The following is a 21,366-nucleotide window of genomic DNA, read 5'->3' on the forward strand; positions in this document are numbered from 1 at the left end:
ATCATGACAGTTCACAAAATCTGTGGATGGTTTGTGAACTGTGACTTTATTGACAGACATTCCTGTAGTTTGGGTAGAGGACTTGAGCGAAAGAGAGCAGATAAAGATGAAGAGTTAAAGCTATTTATTTATGAAAGTTTCCAGCAGGAAACCACTATCTAACACTGGATACATCGCACAACTCAAAGTCTTGATTGTGACTCAACAAACCTAAATTTGTTGCTCTTATCCTGTGTGCTAGGGGGACAGTTTCATATGTGCTGCAAAGATCTGCAAGTACTCAAGAGTCAGCATGGGATGAATTTCGTCATTTCTGAAACCTTCGAGAGTTTACGTGGACCATTTAGACCTTAGCAGTGGGTATGCACAGTATGGTGGAGCCACTTTAATTCTTTATACACTTGAAAATTAATTTTATTTTCTCTCTAAACGCTGCAACCTTCAAGCAAATCCTGCACCAACTCACCACTCCTGCAGTATCTCAAATGCTGCCAACAAGTCGGACCACTCGCAGATGTGAATTAGCAGTTTCACCGTGGACCTCAAAGTCTGTGCAAAGAAAAGACGTTAAATTCTGGTTTGAATGATTGCTTCAACAACAATAAAAATTTAGACCAAAGAACTAGTAAATTAATTAAAAATGCAAGACAGATTAGTCAACAATGAAAGCAGTCAGTAGTTGCAGGAGCCGTGGGAGCAGTGCATCACTGCACAGGGAGACTACTGAAAGGGAATGTGGTGTTTATGTTTCATGAATGCAGTCAGATTTTTTTTCCCATTGCACCTCATATTAAAATGTATTTTTTTAACTGTTGGTGTTGATTATCACAGCACAGAGAAGAAAATGTCAGTTTTTTCTAACTTTAATTAAAAAGGGACAAGACAATTGTCACGGCGTATTGAGGTGAGGGAAAAACCCAAGTGTGAACAGGTGTTTTTTTTTTTTTGTTTGTTTGTTTTTTAACAGGATGTGAAAGTATGTACAGGGCTCCAAATCAGGTGAACTAAACAAACTAGAGGGTGATGTTAGAACAAGGAACAAGGCAGAAGAACAAGAAACCAAGCAAAACCAAATAAAGGACGTGAAACTCAAAGGGAGACAAAGGAAAACACTAAAGACATGAACTACAAATCTAAAAGGAAGTCAAAGGATATGAGAATAGTAACAACACTGCATACATGGGGCTATGTGTGACGTCACCGGCTGAACCAGATCCAACAAGGCCACAGGAATACACTGAACAGAGACACAAGGAAAGACTGAAATAAGAATGGAGCAGAAACACTCAGAAATTTAACACTTAACACAAGGAAAACTTAACTGGGGATCAGGGCTGCAGTCCAGTGTGTTTTCCAGGCAGGAGATGGAGCTAAATCCAGGGGAAGATCAATGATCCTGCTGAGAGTGAAGTCTGAGCTGGAGTTTGATTGCGAGGAGTGCTGACTGGAGGCAGGTGAGGCAACTCTGCTCAGGTTTTCTCACTCACTGCTGATTGGGGAGAGGAGGATGGAGACTGCAGCAAATCAGGGTCTGAGGCAGGATCCTGACAAAAGTGCTGCTGAAACTGTCTCAGTACTCCATAAACTAGAAAATACAGCATCTTCTGAACACAGACAAACAATGAAAGTTGACTTTCAGATGGAAAAACTAAGAAAAAAAAACAGCTTGTGGAAGAAATGTAGAACTAAAAATGGCTTCAAATGAGAAAAAGTTCCACATTTATAGGTGACGGTAAGGACAGCATTTTATTCATGAAGACTCCACAGACTGTGCTTTAAAGACACTTTCTTTATTTGAGTTTAAAGACACAATTACAATACATGCAAACCAGCTCAACTTGAAAAGCAACTTCATCTTCAACCAATAATACAAACATTAAGAAATTTAAAGGTGAATGTGATGCTAATGTTTCACTACATCTGTTTTCAAAGTGTATTAATTTAACTCATAACTGTACATTACTGGTGGCCTCGACTTTACTTTGACTTTTACAGTGTGGCGTAATTGTACTGGGCACCATTTCTGCTGAACAAACAGTGAAATTAAGTTCTCATTTTTGTTGAATTAGGTTTAAATCATAAATTACAAAACATTAAATCAGTGCTGATTATTTTTCGTGTCATCCAACTTCATACAGAACTACACGTCTCAGGTAAGGAAAGTCTGTTGTCCTGTTTTTGGGTTGTTTTCCAGTGTAGACAGTTGTTGCTGAAGCTGGAACAGCAACTTTCCCTGTAGGATTTCGTGCCATTGAATCAGGTTGTCCATATCTAGAAGGATGTGCATTTACAGAACAACCAATAGGAACAATGACCTCATTCAGAAAAGACCCGCCAAAGTCCGGTTAGATTTTCTCAAGTATAAAATCCGAACCAAGAAGCGTCAAGTTCCCTCTCAGACCAGTTGAAATACCAAAAAAAGAGTTATGAGTCAATATTTCCACAGAAACTACATGATCTATTTATAACTTCTCGCTGTCCAAAAATCAAAAGTAAAAATCTATTAAAGCATGAAGCACCAGACAAAGGCGGTCAGACAGAGTTGAGCTATTGTAGCACAGTCATGAGGTTGAAGTTTGCAGTAAGCAAATATTATTTATTACTGTGGCTTTGAATATTCATTCCGCTAAAATAGACATGCATTTGCTTGGGTGGTTTGTGTTTGAGAGGCCTGAATTTTAATCTGCAACGTCTAAATAAAACCGAAGAAGACGTACCGATGAAACTCAATCCACGCCTTTTAAAATAGGACACGTGCGTTTACAATATGTGTGGTTTTTCAGCTGTTCTGCTTTCAGAGTGACCTCAGCCACTGCAAGTGCAAGGGAACAGAACTTCAGTAACATCTTTATTCTTTATACTCCTCAAGGTATTTTCTGTGGTAAAAGACGTTGTAAGCTGTTCTTTTTCTCACGTAGCTTTCATAAACCTCAAACTATGCACTTCTTCGCTGTCTTTGCAGGCACTATGATGCATTTAAGTGCACAAAATGTAAGTAAAATTAAATGTGTACCGATTGCAGGTTAAAAGAAACATACAACAATGCATATTTTGTTCTTTTCTGTTTTGTTGGTGATCCTTTCATCTTCAAGTGAAGTATCTGTGTCTACCTCCGAGTTTCCCAAAGTGAAGGAGTCCCACCAGCAGAAGCAGCAGAGCCACCATCACTACAGTGAAAACAGTCCTCAAGAGGAGGAGGGCGTGAAAGAAGTGGTCTGACCAGAGGCAAGCTTCTCTGTGGAGCTCTGCAGAGACACAAGAAAAGATATCTGCAGTCACATAATTGCAATATTTGCCTCATTATTATTATTTTTGTCACAATTGATAATGCCACCACCATGCTCAAAGTGGTATGTTATATTTTTGAATTGGTCAACATGTTGATCTTCTTCTGTTGCTGTCATGTATGAATGTAGTGCTTCTGGTCATGTGCATAGGGGAGTTAGAGGCTTTTTTGTGACCACATGCAGGTGCACATTTGGAATTTTACTGTGGACATGGAGAAGACGATGTTGAGGATTACTGCTGGTTGTGTACATTGAATTTATCCCCAGGTGTTAGACGGGCAACATGAGTTCTTCTGTAATATCTTAGGGTGTCTAAAGGAGATATCTGGCACAAATGACCTAAACTGTGTCATGATTATGGCAACTTCTTTAGCTCCCTGCAAGCTTTTTCTTATTTCCCAAAATTAACTTAAGATTGAAGGGTAAGACAGTTTTTGCCTTTTGTAAACATAGTAAAGAAGAGTTGGATTGTACCTGCCCTGCAGTGAATGATTTGAGTTGGTTTAAAGGATATCTTAAAAAGTTCATCAAAAAAGTCATACAAACAAGAATGATTTTTTGCATTATTACTCCGCCAAGGAGCACAACAGAGTTATGGGATGATTGGCGTGCGTTTGTCTGTTTGACTTTCTGTGCGCGACATTACTCAAGAACAGACTGGATTTGGATGACATTTTCAGAAATGACACAAGGACCACCTGATTAGATTTTGGCAGCTTATAGTCTGATCCACGGATTTGTTAAAGGGGAACTTCGTTTTTTTTCAACCTGGGGTCTGTTTCCATATGTCATTTCATACATGTGAGTGATGGAGAAATGAATTTTCGACATAGCTCCAGTATTTAGCCAGGCAGGCAGCTTAGCAGCTCAGCTAGCAGCTCGGCTAGCGAAAAGTATGGGGCAGCTGGCCCCCCCCCACATCAGAGTCTGCCCTAGCATGCTTTTTGCCCCACACTGACCGGCTCGGATAGTCTCAATGAGTGTCCCACAACATACTAGAGATGAGAAGTGAACGAAAACCTCCACATTACCTGGTGATCGCTCTTTGTTGTGGTCTGTATCCAAATCTCAGGACGCTAGAAAGCAAATCTTGTTCCGAAATCGCGCGAGAGCCCACGCCAAAACCGCTCTCGCGTGATTTCAGAACAAGATTTGCGTTCTAGCGTCCTGAGATTTGGATACAGACCACAACAAAGAGCGATCACCAGGTAATGTGGAGGTTTTCGTTCACTTCTCATCTCTAGTATGTTGTGGGACACTCATTGAGACTATCTGAGCCGGTCAGTGTGGGGCAAAAAGCACGTTAGGTCGGACTTTGACGCGGGGGGGCCAGCTGCCCCATACTTTTCGCTAGCTGAGCTGCTAAGCTGCCTGCCAGGCTAAATACTGGAGCTATGTCGAAAATTCATTTCTCCATCACTCACATGTATGAAATGACATGAAAACAGACCCCAGGTTGAAAAAAAACGAAGTTCCCCTTTAAGGGTTTCCGTATCATTACAAGATAGCGACACACTGTCACTGTAACTATGAGGACAAATGAACACTACGGTACATCAACTGCTTGGTGACAATAGCATGATTGCGATCCTACTATAAATCCACTTCTGTGGACTTATCAGAACTTATCCATCGGAAACCATACAACAACTGAGCAACCTGCACTCCCTGAGTGCCTTTCTTGTTTTTTAACAGAATCTCCTTTAACTTCATTGCATTTGATGTTAAAACTTCACTATCTCTTTGCGGAAAAAGGCCGCATCTTGAGCGTCCTAAAAAAGCACGCATGGCTTCATCATCGCTCTGAAAATGGCGACCGCATAAGTTGGATTTCAGTTAAGAAACAGATGGAAGTCAGACGGTGCAGGTCATGTACTGGGTAAACTTTCCTCTCCTTTTTTATTTGATCACTTCAAACATTTGAGTTTTTGTCGACAGTGACATAAGTCTTTAAGTATACAGTTACACCTTTTGTTTCCAGATGATACTGAGAACTTTTACTTTATATTGTAAAGTGGCATGTTTGGTAACGAACTTCCATCCATCCATTCTCTATACACCGCCTCACTAGGGTCACAGGGGTGCTGGAGCCTATCCCAGACGGCTCGGGCGAAGGCAGGGGACACCCTGGACAGGTCACCAGTCTGTCGCAGGGCTACATATACAGACAAACAATCACACATGCACTCACACCTACGGGCAATTTAGAGTCATCAATTAACCTCAGAATATTGTTGAATTGTGGGAAGAAGCTGGAGTACTCATAGAAAACCCACGTATGCACAGAGAGAACATGCAAACTCCATGCAGAAAGATCCCAGGAAGGCCGGGACATGAACCGGGGATCTTCTAGCTGCAAGGAGAAAGTGCTAACCACTAGACCACTGTGCAGCCTGGGAGCAAACACAACATCTGCTATTGCAACATATGTGCGTCTCACCTTTGACAGTCAGCCAGTTTCCTGGTGATTCTCCAGCTCCAGATATCCTGCACTTGTAGAGTCCTTCATGAGACTTGTAGACTCTGGGGATGGTCATGGTCCCTGTAGAGCCGGTCCCAATGAAGAGCTCGTCCTTATAGAAGACAGCCGGAACGTTGGCCGATAACATGTTGCTTCTACAGTGCAGCATCACGGCTTCTCCCTCCATGACAGGGTGAGCAGGACTGTCCAGGACCACAGAATCAACTGAGCAATACGAAGATATACCAGAAACAACAAGAAAAGTTACCAAAACTAGAACCGAAGAGCTTACTAGAGGCAACAAAAATCATACTTGATTCTCCGTGTTTCCGGAACTGTACTGGACATATAGATGCCATTCTTCCAGAATATTTTCATGTCTTTAATATTCAAGTTTGAGCTGTTTGTTTGTTGCAACACTTCAGAATTTCCCACAGGTGTTTGGTTGGGTTGGAATGTGGATTTCCTCAATATTTTTAGACTGTGATAGGATGATAATGGCTTCATTTCTTAATGCATACCATAAATGTAGCTACTATTTGTACAGTTTTCGTATTGTTAAAACACAAATTAAGCAGAAAAGTTGTCAGAAATAGAAGACATGGAAGTGTAATGACTGTTAAAATGGACTTCATTGAAGGTCAATCCCAAAAATTGTTGTATAGTGTGAAAACAAAAAGAAAGAAGAATATATAAGTAAAATCTAAATACCTTCTTTGGTTTCTTCATTTAAGCTGCTGTTCGTCACTGTCAGCCAGCTCTCTGGTGATTCACCAGCTCTGGAGATGCTGCACTTGTACAGTCCTTCATCTGACTTGGAAACATCCTGGATGACCATCTTTCCGAAGCATCCGGTCCCGACGTGAAGGCCATCTTTGTAGAAATCAACTCTTTGGTTTGCAAGAGCTGCCTTGTTTCGACACACCAGGATGACAGTTTGTCCCGCCGTCACAGGGAGAGAAGGACTCTCCAGGATCACAGAACCAGCTAAAGCACATTTTTACAAAGTATGTATTAGCATTTTTGAAAGATGCGTTACTAGCATCACAAGAGAAGAAAAGAAAAAATCAGGCCCCAGATATTGAAATAAAATAAAAATCTGTACAACAAAGATAAAAAAACAACCCAGACATATAAAAGATATCGGACAAGAAAAAGACTGATCCAAATCCAGCACATTTTCACAAAACTGCTGCTGCTCGACGCTTGCCAACATTAGAAAAACTGCAAAGCTACTTGCCAAGCTAACTAGTTAGGTTGGGCTCCACATAGACTAAAAGAGACGCGTTTGCCAGTTGTTGGTTTACCAAAGCTAACCTGTGCTTGTCCAGCTTTTTTTTTTTTGTGCACTGAGTTGTCAGCATTTCAACTCATCACACTGGTGTGGAGTTAATATGGGGGACAATATGTTGCAAAATTTAAAGTTATTCCAGTTGAAAAATTTAGAGTATTTTATGTGCATTTTGGCTGTATGCCTTCACCAGTCACTTCTACTTTCCATCCATCTCTCCTCGGTTTGGCAGAACTTGTATCCTCAAAAAGGCAAACAAGCAAACAACCCAGGAACAGAAAGCTATCGTCGGCGTATTGCAGAATAAGGCAAAAAATATGATCATGTAACTTTGCTACATGATACGTTTGGCAAAGAAATAATAAATGAAGAGTTCATTTGCAAAAACAGATAACTCCGTTTTGATAAATTTTCAGAAAACATTTTTTATTGTTTACTTGAGATAATATCAATCAAACTGAAGTTGAGTGGATTTGACTCAGTAGAAAAATACATGACAAAATAGAGAAAAAATAAATTATTTGTGTTATTATTATTATTATTATTATTATTATTATTATCTCAAGTAAACAATAAAAAATGAGTTTTCTGAACATTTCTAAAATGGAGTTGTCTGCAAGTTATAATTGAGTTCATCTCAATGTTGTGCAAACATTTAGGTTTTTGGAAGAGAATTCTTCTCCTAAACCTACCAGCAACAGTGATGTTGATAACGCTGCTTCTCTCTCCTCCTTCGCCTTCACACCAGTATTTTCCACTGTCCGTTTCGAAACCGTGGAAGATGCAGTGCATCGTTGGCTTTCCCGTGCCGTTCATACATGCTGGAAGAAAATTGTCGGCGTTTCTCACCCCTCTCCATTTAACCGAGGGATCGAACCCCACACAGCGAAAAAAGATGGACTCGTATTCAAAGAACTGCTGTTTGGAGGTAACAATATGAAGAGAAGCTGGATCTGAGACCAAAAGACAAAATGAAAATGAATAAACAGATACAATTAGGCTTAAGAGACACAACGTATCAGGAAAAAGAGACTTCAAATTGTGATATTCAATCAAAATCTATTCATTCAACTATTCATTCATTCAGCCTGACTCTGAATTTCAAACGTGATCCATTATACAACACATTTAAACAAGATGGAGTTCAAAATTTTAGTTTGTGTCTGTGCATAAATGATTAACTTTTACCTCTTACCTCCTTTCAGAGCGGAACTCAAGTGACCAAGTGCAACTAGCAGCAACACTGGAGAGAAAAAAGACAAAAAGCTGCACGTCAGATGCTTTCATGAATGAGCTTGACATGATAAAGAAGCTGTTACTTGTTATTGGACGTTACATCAAAGTAAACCTTTAAAATCAATACCTCCACTTTGCCATTCTTTTTGATTGACCACAGATTAAAGGATCGCTGATGGCTTTAGATGCCTAAAACATGAAAAATAAACAAAAGTTAATGCAGATACTCACACGCTCTGAAGCAGGCGGCTCTAAGCTTCATGTCGCCTCGCTATCTGAGCATCGCGAGTCTGCAGATAAAGTGAACATAGCTTAGAGCGTCTTCCTGCTTGGTTAACTGTGGTGGACGGTGCAGGCTTGAGCTTCACCGGAGCTGATGTCAGTGGGAGGGAGGGTCCATGAAGATGCATAAAAGACCTCAGTTTCCTGATATCTTCTGCAGTAGAGTCAGAAAAAATCAAGACAACTTCCTCCTTTAGTTTAGAAGTCTATTAGTTCAGCATCAGTACAGTTCTTTTGGGAATATTTTGCACATTTAGAATATAAAGCATTTCTACTTGTAGAACAAATTCGTGCAATAACATTATTTTCCACATTTAAAGGAACCTGTGCAACATCTAGAGTTTCTACATGTAGAGAATACAGTACATATATACGTATATTTTTGGGTTATTTAAGTTTTTTTCACCCATTCTCATCTGTTTTTTTGCACTTAACTGCTGTAACACTGTAGTTTTATCTTATCTTTGATGTTCTGACCTCAAACCAGCCTTCACAATGAGCAATCTTTACTAGGTAATCCCTAATACATCTGCTACAACTACTATACTACTGCTTATAAGTCAACTTTTCCAGTCTGCATGGAGGACTCTGTTTGATTCTTTGCCCAAATTTGTGCTCACTCAGTAACCAAGCTACAAGATCAGTGTAGTTTTATGCAGTACCTGAAATATCTAGTACATGTGAGGAATATGTCCACCGAGCCTCTACACAGTCTTTTATAGTGGTCATACAATAAAACAGTACTGTAAAAACTCTCACAAGACGACAAAATCTTTACTGTTTCGATCTTTTATGTTATCAAAAACTTGAGAATACAAACACACTGACATCGAAATACTTCACTGAATGGACATCTAAGAAACACAACTTAACACAATCTCAGTAACTAATTAGAAAGCAAATTATCCCATTATCTCCTTCATTCTGGGAAATTCTGCTGTCAGTGATCTGTGACAAAACAGAAACAGGCTAAAAATCAGCTGCTTGGTAGGATTATTCATCATGGAAACAAAAAGAAAATCATAGATTAACCTAACAGCATCCCAGAGGTAGCAGATAGAGTCTCATGACCACACTAAGGCTCTTTGTTGGAAAGTAAAAAGTCATTTTTGGCATTTCAGAGTTCTGTCTCCTTCTTAGTTGTTCTGTTCCCATACAGCTGCAGGACTTCATGTTACAGAGAAAACTGAGCCTCCAGTGAAAAAAAAAAAAAGTGAAAGTAGCAAAAAAAAAAAACCAAACAAACAAAAGAAACTGCTTGAGTGTGAAGAAACTGCATTACAGTTGGCACAACTCCAGGTTTGGCATCATTGTCACCTGACCAAATGAAACACTAAACCATCCCAATAAGTTCTGCTCTAAATATCACATTGCATACAAAGTGCATTGAAGTATAAAAGCATGTGATGTGTGTAAAGAATAACATTAGCAACCATTTTAAAGAGCCTGCAGAGAGTCACCATTGAGTGGATTGAAAAGTTTGAGGCAGGGGTTCGTCTTCATCTGAAAAAGAGAAAAATGGACAAATGAACATTCACAGGTCTTTATAATGCACAGTAGCAAGTTAAAGCTAATTTTACCTTCCAGACAATAACTCAGATAGGTTTCAGTCTAACACCAGAATACTATTTAAGCTGCATCAGCTAGCTGCAGACTGAAGTGGCCTCACCTTTTTCTGCGTTCTTGCTGTGGTTTGTCTCGAAGTCGAGGCTCAAATTATCTGCAGCATCTGAAACGAAACGTCAGAGATGGTGGGAACTTCTAGCACAGCGGTTCTCAAACATCTCTTGTTACAACTACCAAAATAGCATCTCATTTCGTTTAACCTTTTCAAATTTAACTTTAATACTACCAGTTGAACTTGCGGTACTTTACCTTTCTTTTTCGTGACTTTGTTGGGCATTGTGTTCAAGTCATTGGAGGGGTCACTCATTTGTATCTCTAGTAAGACTGAAAGACCAAGGAAAAGGTCATCCTGTGGCAGACCAGCATCTTAAAAATCCTAAAACCTTAGTAGAATTAGCCCATGCTGTAGAAGAAGTTTAACATTTGTTGTATTCTTTGGTCCTCTTAAGATAAAAAATACAAGTGAGGTCCAGAATTTATTTGCAACCTTCAGTTCATTTAACATTTAATTACTGAAGCTCTACTAAAAAGCCACCTGCTGAAGGAAATGTGAATGAAAGTCTATAATTTGAATATATAAATAGTTTCTATTAAAATAGATGCTTTACCAAGTTGTCTCTTCCAGAAAAGCAGTCCCAACACTAGCAGCTGTAGAGCCAAAACAACAGCAATGGAAACCCACAGCAGGACGTAGATATGGAGCGAAAAAGTAATTTCTTGGTGTGCTGCTGGAAAGACAACTTAAAACATGACAGAAATTTCATTTGAGGATGAAAAGTCTTGAAATAGTTCATCTTGGAATCTTTCTTCATTGAAGTGTCCAAAACCTGCTCACTACATACTGAAGATTTCATCAATAATTAATAAGATTTAATTCCTTTAACTTGTTCAAATGTTTTTCTTTGGGTTTTGGACTATTGGTTAAAGAAAACTAGACTTTTGAAGACATCACAGTTGACTTTAAACTATATTGTTTTAGTATTTTTACAGTTATCTGACATTTTATATGTCTCACATAGTCAGATTAATTTGTGCATCCATGCGCTGGAGAATGGTCTGATTGCACCTCATTGTTTATTGGCTAGAGGACAAAAAAATGTTCTTTCAAATCAATCATAATCATCTTGGGTGCTGCTAAGCCCATTTACAAAAAGTGTCCCTGCAAAACAGTGACAGGTGAAATATTTTTGTCCAACATTTGTACACTGGGACTCAAGATCTGGTCACCGAAACAACAAATTGCCAATTTTCAGAATGCTGGTTGCCGCTGGGATTCTGTTGTTGCTTCCCTTTAGTGAAGGGAATTTTATCGTTTACATCTGCTGAGTTGGACAAAGCAAAATGTAATATTTTGTGCTGCTTGGAGGCTGGTGTTGTTTCCTGTAGTTAAGGGGATTTGCATCTTGAGTTTGCACCTGATGAGTTGGTCTAAGCTTTAATGATCTTAATCTTTGGGTTTTGGACTGTTGGTTTGACAAAACTAGACATTGTAAGACATCACCTGTGATTTTGACTTTATAGACCAAACGGCAGTTGAGAAAGTGATCTGCACAATACTTAAAATTGAGAATCACCCCTTCGTACTAATTTGTACACCATTTGTCAACAATCACCTGATTGTACTCTTTTTGTAGTGTACAAATGGTGTACAAATTAGTACGAAGGGGTGATTCTCAATTTTAAGTATTGTGCAGATCACTTTCTCAACTGCCGTTTGGTCTATAAAGTCAAAATCACAGGTGATGTCTTACAATGTCTAGTTTTGTCAAACCAACAGTCCAAAACCCAAAGATTAAGATCATTAAAGCTTAGACCAACTCATCAGGTGCAAACTCAAGATGCAAATCCCCTTAACTACAGGAAACAACACCAGCCTCCAAGCAGCAACCTACGCACAAAATATCAAATTTTGCAGCAGATCTGGACCATGCAATGAAGCTGTACCCTGATGGTTGTTTAGGTGAACAGTTCTCGCCTCCAAATGTGCAAATGTTGGGGGGGGGAAACAAAAAAACATCCATTGCCACTATTTTGCTGGGACACCACAGTTGTAATCAGTGAAAATAAACTTAATCTTACCTGTTTTGTGTGTTTGTTGTGTGTTTGAGTCCTGACTTTGTTTCACTGTGCCTTTAGAATCTGGGATGTGTAGAATTTATAGCAAAGCTGTGTGAGTTCAGGGTTTTGCTGCATTACATGAGCACATGTGGTCGAAATAACCTTTCAGTCAACAAATGTTTAATTTTATCTTCACAGAGAGACCAGTGTCTCACCTTCAGTCACAGGGCTCTCTGGGGTCACACCACCACCTGAACAGGACAGAACATGTTTTGTAATGACTGCCATTATACCATGAGTAATTCAGTCATACTATCCATCCATCCATTCTCTATACACCGCTTTATCCTCACTAGGGTCGTGGGGGGTGCTGGAGCCTATCCCAGCTGACTCAGGCGAAGGCAGGGGACACCCTGGACAGGTCACCAGTCTGTCACAGGGCTACATACAATGACGAACAATCACACTCACATTCACACCTACAGGCAATCTAGAGCAGTCAATCAACCTCAGCACATTTTTGGACTGTGGGAGGAAGCCGGAGCCAGTCATACTAATAAATATTAAATAGTTTAAGACTTTGGCTACCACTCAGAGTTCTGGAAACATGCATATATTGGTAAGTGAGCAGAATGCAACTGTTTGCTACCTGAACTTTAAATTCTGAACAATCCATTGAACTCCCAAAACTTATTAGTGGGTTTGAAGGGCATATTTTCTTTAAAAAGAAATTCTGCAAAATGACACCCGCCAGAGCAGACAGGATACCACAACACTGAGAGGAAAATATCAAACCTACTGGATCAGTAAAACAAATGCAGCATGGCTCAGAAACAGTGAACAGAGGAGCAAGTTGTTGCAGATACATTCAGCATGGTGAAGCATCTTGCTACAGCTGACGCTCACAAAAAGTTTAAAAGTAAAAATACCTGTGTTAGATCTACTCCTGACTGCCAGCCAGCTTTCTGGAGATTCTTCATGTCCAGACATACACTTGTAGAGTCCTTCATCGGATTTAGAAACTCTTCTGATCGTCAAGCTTCCCGTGGAGCTGTTCCCGATGAGGCGGCCATCTTTGTAGAAATCAGCTGTGAAGCTGGAGGACGTCGTCTTGTGTCTGCAGCCAAGAGTCACAGCTTCTCCCTCCGTTATGGGATGAACAGGACTCTCCAGGATCACAGAACCAGCTGACAAATGCAACAAATTCTGGTATGCATCAATGTGAAGCTGTACAGTTTCATATTTGAACCCTTTGGTGAGAATAAACCTACCGGTGACGGTGATGTTGACGACGTTACTCCTCTGTTCTCCATTTTCACACCAGTATTGTCCGCTGTCTGACACAAAGGAATTCTGGAGGCTGCAGGTCAACGTCGGGCTGTTGGAGCATCTCTGAATGAATTTCTTCATGCTCCTCACTTTCCATCCAGCGGAGATGTTCAATCCATCGCAGGTAAAAGAGACCGGCTTGTATTCAAACTGCTGAAGTCTGGATGGGACAATGTGAACATTTGCACCTGGGAAAGAACCGGAACACCACAAATTAGCAACTCAATCACTAGATGACAGAAATGAAGCTCGTACATTATCATAATATGGTACACTGGATAATGTAACAGCAAGAACAACATGTCTAAGAATAAATATCAAAGAACCTACAGCCCACAGATAACATAGGAAGTCACAAAAAAATAGATCCATGTCCATGATGCTAGAACTAATGCAGAACTGAACAACTAAAGTGGACATTTGCTCACAGCACTGCTCAACATCATTTTAAAAGAAAGTGCTTTATGCAGCGTAAATGAAGAAAAAAAGATTACAAGGCATGGGCTCAAAGTGTAAAATAAAACACTGTAATGTGCACAGAAACGGGACAACAATAACCGGGAAGCTCACATAAAGCTGGGACACTTCAAATGCAACATGTCGAAGAAGTTCTATTGAGAAAAGGAGTGGCAAAATCAGAGAGTGTTGTTTTATAATTTGTCATGCAATAATGATAAGAACGCTTCTGCCAGCTCCATTTGTTATTCTTCAACCTTTAGAGGCATACGTGTGTGAAAAATTACCCGGTGAGGTCATTTTCTTGCAAGAGATTTGTAATGAAAAGTTGTCATATTCCAGGTATTCCTCAAAAAAGATGTTTTGATATCATTCCATTAAATTTTTTAAGTTTCCTTTTATACTACTTAAGAAATTATATTTGTATTGCTACCCTAAGCTTCAATAAGTGGGTCAAAAATGAGTCGCATGCATTTCACTTAGAATCTCATGGAAACCTGTTATTCTTATCAACTGTGACTGATAGGAATATGTTTACTGTGGACTACACACGCTACGTCAGAAGTGTCACCATCAGGAGGATTATTTTACACAGTAAGACCTGATACATCTAAGTATTATTTATATTTTTACCTCAGAAAAAAATGATGTCATAGAATTGATATTTTTCAACAAACTGTCACATTAATGGCTCTAGTGTGAAAGAGTGTGTTATTATTATGTATCATCAAATTAGCCTACTTTATAGTTAGCTAACACCAGCTAGCTAGCATTACTCTATGTATTAAGCATGTCTGCATTTATTTTTTTATAGCTACATATTGATTGATAGGTTTGCATATCTAACATAAAATCATTCTTATGTGGATCAAATACAATACAAACAATAATGCAAATGATTATTCTCAACAAAAATGGCATAAAAACACATTCCAAACGTGGACAGTTAAGTTCCCTGCCCACTCAATGATCCAGTTTAATGTATCCCTGTTCCTGGAGGGCTTGGTTTATTTCTCTGTTTCCACAGAGTGGTAGTAGTTTTGCTCTGCGCCGAATTATTAGTAGTCTTGTTAATCTTGTACTTGTTCTTTAGTTTGCTTCCCTGCCTTGGTAGTGCCAAGTTTGGGTCAGTGTTTGCTCATCCATTGTTCTTGTCTGTTGAGTCTGGTTAGAGTTACCCTCCGGTCCTTCAGGGGGCGCTGTTCTGTTCTAGCACTCTGTATTTACTCATCTTATTCTGTAATTAATAAGTGTTTTACTCCAAACGCCAGTCTCTCTCTGATTTCGGCATTGTAACAGAAACTTCAAATAAAAACAAGAAAGAATATAAAAGCAAGACGTAATATTGGCGTTAAAATCAAACTAGTGCAGATGATAATAAAGTATCATCAGCATAGGAATCAATGTCGTGATCAAACTCATAAGGGGTCAGAAGTTCAGGAAGATTCTGGAAAACCTTCGGTATCATCAGCTAAACTGGAGAGGGAAAAAAACTACTCTAAACACCTTCTCCAAAGAAAGAAATCCTAAGTAGGATTACATGGATTGACATTCCTAATAACCAACCATGTCTTCCTAAATTTACCTTCTATGTAGCTAAACTCCATTCTAGTTTAAGTATTGAAAGAAACAAATGTGTTTTATGCCTGAAAAGTAACACTGAGATGTCAACGGAGCATCAAAATCCACTTAAGGAGGTAAAATGAAGGCAGCGGTTCGATTTTTAACCTGGAGACCAGAGTTTGAGTCCTTTGTGGAACCAATAATCTTTGACTAAGTTTTGTTTGCTACATTTTGGTGCCAAAACCACAAAGGCAGACATAAGGAAACACCACAACTAGGACTTAAATACATAAATACACTACCATTCAAAAATTTGGGGTCACTCAGACAATTTCATATTTTCCATGAAAACTCACACTTTTATGTACTAACATAACTGCACAAGGGTTTTCTAATCATCAGTTAGTCTTTCAACACCATTAGCTAACACAATGTAGCATTAGAACACAGGAGTGATGGTTGCTGGAAATGTTCCTCTGTACCCCTATGGAGATATTCCATGAAAAATCAGCTGTTTCCAGCTACAATAGTCATTTACCACATTAACAATGTCTACACTGGATTTATCATTTATTTAATGTTATCTTCACTGGAAAAAAATATTTTCTTTCAAAAATGAAGACATTTTTCAGTGACCCCACACTTATGAACAGTGGTGTGTATATCTGTTGTTGATAAGTAAAGTGACAGATTTCTACCTAAAGTCTACATCTGGTGAGTCAGACCACACTTTGGTCAACATACTTATGAAATTAACTGTAATTTTAAAGCTTTGTCAAATTTAGGCACCAAAACTACACATTTGGATTCAGGAAAACATCACAATTTGGGTTAAAATGTGAAACTTTAACAACATCTTCTTCACCATTGTCTGTGTTATGGTTTGGAAATACTAACACATCTAAGATATACATCTAAGATAAAGAGACAGGAGGATGATGACAAAGCTGTGGTCTATCATGGAGAGCACCTCCCAGCCTCTGCAGGAAACAGTGAGATCACTGGGCAGCTCCTTCAGTGACAGACTGCTTCACCCGCGGTGTCTAAAGGAGAGATACCGCAGGTCCTTCCTTCCTGCTGCAGTCAGACTTTACAATCAAACCTGCTCCCAGTAGTTTCTGTTCACCCACTTACAGACTGTGCAATAAAAATGTAAATAATCATGCTGTGCAATTTCATAAAAATTTTGCCGTAAGTACTACTTTCTTTTCTTCTTCTGAAGAAAATATTTCTATTTATATACTGTGTGCATTGTGTGCTGCACTCTTTTTTTGATTCAAATGTTCTATTTGCTGCTGTACACTGTAAATTTCCCCGCTGTGGGATTAATAAAGGTTTAATCTATCTAATCTATCTATCTATCTATCTATGTGAATTGGAAATGAACACATTTTCCTGCCGAGTTTAGCTGTATAATAATGCGACTTTTAGGAGAAAAGCCTCAAATGATATGAGAGAAAATTCCTGAAAACCTTCGTTGAGAGTCAAAAAGCAATAAAAGATTGCAAGATAAAGTCTTCACACCAGTGTTTAAGGTTATTACAAGTCCATAAAAATGTTGGGTAGGCTTTTTAGCTGTCTAATGACTGCTTTTAGCTGAATTCTCCTTGTAGAACAACTTTTGATGGTTATCTGTATGATTTGTATGAACACAGTTTGGTAAAAATTTGGTTTAAACTAACGTTCATGGTAAATGCCGGGAACAGTTAATACAAACACATTTTTCCTATTTGGTCTGTTTGATGAAGTATCAGCTACTTACCAGATGTCTGAGGATAACTTTGCTGCACATGTACAACCAACAGCACCAACACTGCAGAGACAAAAGAAGGCAGGCGCGTACAGTTTCTATCAAGTTCTATCTTCAAGACACACATAATCATTGCAGAAACCTTAACATTTGCAGTTATTGTTTCATTAAACTTCAGCAATTCACAAAAACCAACAGAATTAGAGAAAAAAACCTCCATCAAAACAGTCATCGTGCACAAAACAGATCTGTCCAGATAATTCAAATCTGTTTCACATGTTCAGTCTCACAGAGAAACATCTTTCAGCAGCTCATAAACTGGCGTTTTGGGGAAATTTCAAGGAAAACTACATGTCAATGTTAATTATATGAGGAAAAAAGACTAGTGTGCTACTCACTGAGAGCTGCGACCTCCATGGCGTCTTCCTGCTGACTGTCTGAGCATCACGTAGCGTTAATGCTAAATATAATGGAGCTGTAACTTCCTCTTCCTGAGCAGGTCATGTCTGGGGTTCAGCAGACTTTAGCGCCGCTTCAAAAGTGCTCTATGGCAATAAATTATGTTAGATTTGGGGGGAAAAGGCTGCATTAAAACACTTGAGGCTTTTATGCATCAAATGAATGCCCTTTGTAGTGTTTAGACACCAGCAAAAACACCAAATTAGGATTTAGTGATTCATTCATGCCTCAGAATCGTCAGAAAAGCACAGAAAATATGCTGTTTCTCCAGCACAGATTCTGAAATTATAACTACACATTTGAACCAATGTGTCGCTGGAAATTTTAGTAGACGAGATGCAGTTAAAAAGTCTTTCAACTGAGCATGAACTGACTTTGGTATTATCATGCAGTGACTTTAATGAACCAAGTTTTCAGCCTGTTTTACACATTCTTTTCCATGAAACTCAAACTGGAGCCGAGAACATACTCCATATCCATGTGGAGGATCATTACTGGCGACCAGAGGAGGGTCTGCGGCTACCATCAGGAGAAGAAACAGCAGAAATCACAGTGAAACCAGGAGTGTTCGCTGTTTATGTAGACATTCTTCGACTTTGTTACCCAGAATCAGACTCCCAACACCGACTTTAACATCCGGAGATGTCTGATGAAGAATATTTAACACAAATGAAATGTGGCTTTGTGGAAACTGCTGACAAAAGATGAGTTTTTTCTGGCCAAAACAATCGTAGCTCTTTATCCACCCTGTTTGACAGATTAGAATTCTTGCAATTTCTTCTTCTCTAATGTTTTTGATCTTGTATGTGTATGTAATGGCCTCATTTTTCAATTTCAATTTCAAACGCATGACACAAGTAGAGTAAACAACGTTTTTGTCATTTGTCATGTCGCTTGTGGTTAAGCTACTGTGAACTGGTGATGAAGCCTGAGGTAGAATCTCTTTATTTTACAGTCTTTCAGAGCAAATTAAGTGGCAGGAGTTTTGGAGCATAACATTCTTGTCCCATCAGGTCTTTAGAGGGAGTTTTTCTAATGCATAAAAAAAGTAATCATGTTATGCTAATCACAGACACATCTCAGAATGTGACGATCAAATTAAATCCTCTACTCTGGCAATTTATTAAATCATAAATGCTTCATTTAAAAAAAACAACTATGACATCATGTGAATAAACTGTCCAGTTGAGTGCAGTAGTAATTCACACAAGCAAATGGCCATAAAAAAGAAAAAAACGAAGTCAGTGACTGGATGATTCAGTGGTTTTATGACTGGAGTGAAAATCACAGATTGCAAAGGAAGAAAAAGGTTGCAATGACAGCAACTTTTGCAAAAGACTGAGCAATATCTGATAGATATGGATGCAAATATACACAATATTGCCAAAGGTACTGGGACCAAAATAACTGAATTCAGATGTTCCAATCACTTCCATGGAAAATCCAGCACCTAGGAATGCAGACTGCTTCTACAAACATCAGTGAAAGAATGGGTCACTCTCAGGAGCTCAGTGAATTCAAGTGTGGTACCATGATAGGCTGCTAGGTTGTGCATTAAGTCCATTCATGAACTTTCCTTGATACTGAATATCCCATGGTCAACTGTTAGTGGTATTACAACAAAGTGGAAGCAACTGGGAACAACAACACCTCAGCCGTGAAATGGTCGGTCACGTAAAATCACAGAACGAGGTCAGTGGATGCTGAGCTCCACCAACTTTCTGCAGAGTTAATAGCTACAGACCTGCAAACTTCAGATCAGCTCCTGAACAGCACAGAGAGCTTCATGGATGGGCTTCCATGGCCGAGCAGCTGCATCCAAGCCATACATCACCAAGTTAATGCAAAGCATCGTATGTAGTGGCGTAAAGCAGCTGCCACTGGACTCTAGAGCAGTGGAGACATGTTCTCTGGACTGACCAATCAACTTCTCAGTCTGGTAATCTGATGGACCAGTCTGGGTTTGGTGGTTGCCAAGAAAACCATACTTCCTGACTGCATTGTGCCAAGTGTAAAGTTTGGTGGAGGGGGGATTATGGTGTGGGTTTGTTTTTCAGGAGCTGGCCCCTTAGTTCCAGTGAAAGGAACTCTGACTGCTTCAGAAAACCAAAACATTTTGGACAATTCCATGCTCCAAACTTTGGGAGAACAATTTGAGGATGGCCCCTTCCTGTCCGAACATGACTTACACCAGTGCATAAAGCAGGTCAATAAAGACATGGATGAGCCAGTTTAGTGTGGTAGAACTTGCCCAACCTGCACAGAGACAGAGACAGCTGCAGAATGTGCATATTAAACCCAACGGATTAAGAATGGAATATCATGAAAGTGTAAAGACAGACGTCCCAATTCTTTTGGCAATATAGATGTAGTATTTATTACAGTGGTGATCTGCTATCTGACAACTGGATCAAAGTGCAGTTTCTTATTTATGTGTAACATATTAACTGTGACGATCAAAGCAGGTACGGTCATAAAAGTTAAAAACTTGACCGTTTTTGTTGGGCATCGATGATTTCTGTCATTTATCCTTCTATTTGCAGCAAAGAAACATATCTGATTGATCTTTTTGGAGCCTTTTCCATCAGTAAAACACATTTCTCTGAATACTGTCCTATATAAAAGTGTTACAGCACTTCATACAGGCTTTAACAGGCAGAGTTCAGGAGATAAGACAGCAGGTTCAGGTCAGAAGTTTAAAGTTCATTGTGTGCAGATTGACGATACATGCAAACTGTAAGGAACTCTTTTCGCCTGTGACTTAACCTTTAATTTGCACCGACTTCTTGTGAATTTAAATCGTGATTTATTTGGTTTTCTCACACTGCCATAGCTGAACGGTAAATCTGAACTCCGTGCGATGAGGGCTTTGGTTTTCCAGACTGTTCTCATTCTTCTGCTGGCATGCTTCCATACAGGTAACGTATTCCTAAATATAATAAAACAGACTTCTTTTCAAGTTTTGGATGTATTATCCTGCATGACTCACAATGTAGTGGTGTAGATAAAATCTTCCTGAGCTTCCTGAAAGTGTTGACTAAACCTGACTATGGGCTTCAACAGATCAAAGTTTTTAAAAGTCTCTGAGTGTGTCTCAAAATTATATAAATGCTTAAAAATGAAACGCACAATTTTAGTAAAATCAGCAACACGTAAAGAGATTTAAGATCAAAAAAGTTAGATTTAATATGCTAGTGCAAAAGAAGGGCGTGTTTCATAATGTCAAAACCTGTATCCATGTTCTTATTCATAGTGAATATTAAATATCAAAAATGTGTTCATAACTGTTGTGATTAATCACCATTTTTATTTTACAATATTAATTATTATTATTATTATTAGTAGTAGTATTAATTATTTTGTAAACGTTTTCTATAAGAACAACTATTTCTACACACTACCAGTGAAGGGCTGCACAGTGGCGGGATCTTTCTGCATGAAGTTTGCATGTTCTCCCTGTGCATGTGTGGGTTTTCTCTGCATATTCCAGCTTCCTCCCACAGTCCAAAAATATGCTGAGGTTAATTGATAACTCTAAATTGCTTGTAGGTGTAATTGCAAGTGTGAT

General features: G+C 39.0%; 2 protein-coding genes across 3 annotated transcripts in view; one reads left to right on the forward strand and one right to left on the reverse strand.

Moving 5' to 3' along the window:
- Positions 1–21,366, forward strand: part of LOC110946484 (butyrophilin subfamily 2 member A2-like) — a 417,600-nt gene that overhangs the window by 334,878 nt on the left and 61,356 nt on the right. The window lies entirely within an intron of this gene.
- LOC110971196 (Fc receptor-like protein 5) lies at positions 1,839–17,768 on the reverse strand. 2 transcript variants are annotated; one of them, XM_022221531.2, is made up of 15 exons: positions 17,738–17,768; positions 17,352–17,402; positions 13,513–13,758; positions 13,171–13,428; positions 12,457–12,492; positions 12,263–12,322; positions 10,792–10,923; positions 10,433–10,507; positions 10,227–10,286; positions 8,507–10,060; positions 8,235–8,282; positions 7,732–7,992; positions 6,460–6,735; positions 5,728–5,973; positions 1,839–3,245 (listed from the first exon to the last, which is right to left on the reverse strand). In XM_022221531.2, exons 1-10 carry the CDS (start codon positions 17,754–17,756, stop codon positions 10,014–10,016), a joined length of 984 nt encoding a protein of 327 aa, XP_022077223.1. In that variant the 5' UTR covers positions 17,757–17,768; the 3' UTR covers positions 1,839–3,245; positions 5,728–5,973; positions 6,460–6,735; positions 7,732–7,992; positions 8,235–8,282; positions 8,507–10,013. The 2 variants fall into 2 exon arrangements, with proteins under 2 accessions (XP_022077223.1, XP_051799895.1); XM_051943935.1 differs by lacking the exons at positions 8,507–10,060; positions 10,227–10,286; positions 10,433–10,507; ... (5 more) ...; positions 17,352–17,402; positions 17,738–17,768 and adding an exon at positions 8,403–8,457.

This window comes from Acanthochromis polyacanthus, chromosome 23 (assembly GCF_021347895.1).
Source record: "Acanthochromis polyacanthus isolate Apoly-LR-REF ecotype Palm Island chromosome 23, KAUST_Apoly_ChrSc, whole genome shotgun sequence".
Taxonomy (NCBI): domain Eukaryota; kingdom Metazoa; phylum Chordata; class Actinopteri; family Pomacentridae; genus Acanthochromis; species Acanthochromis polyacanthus.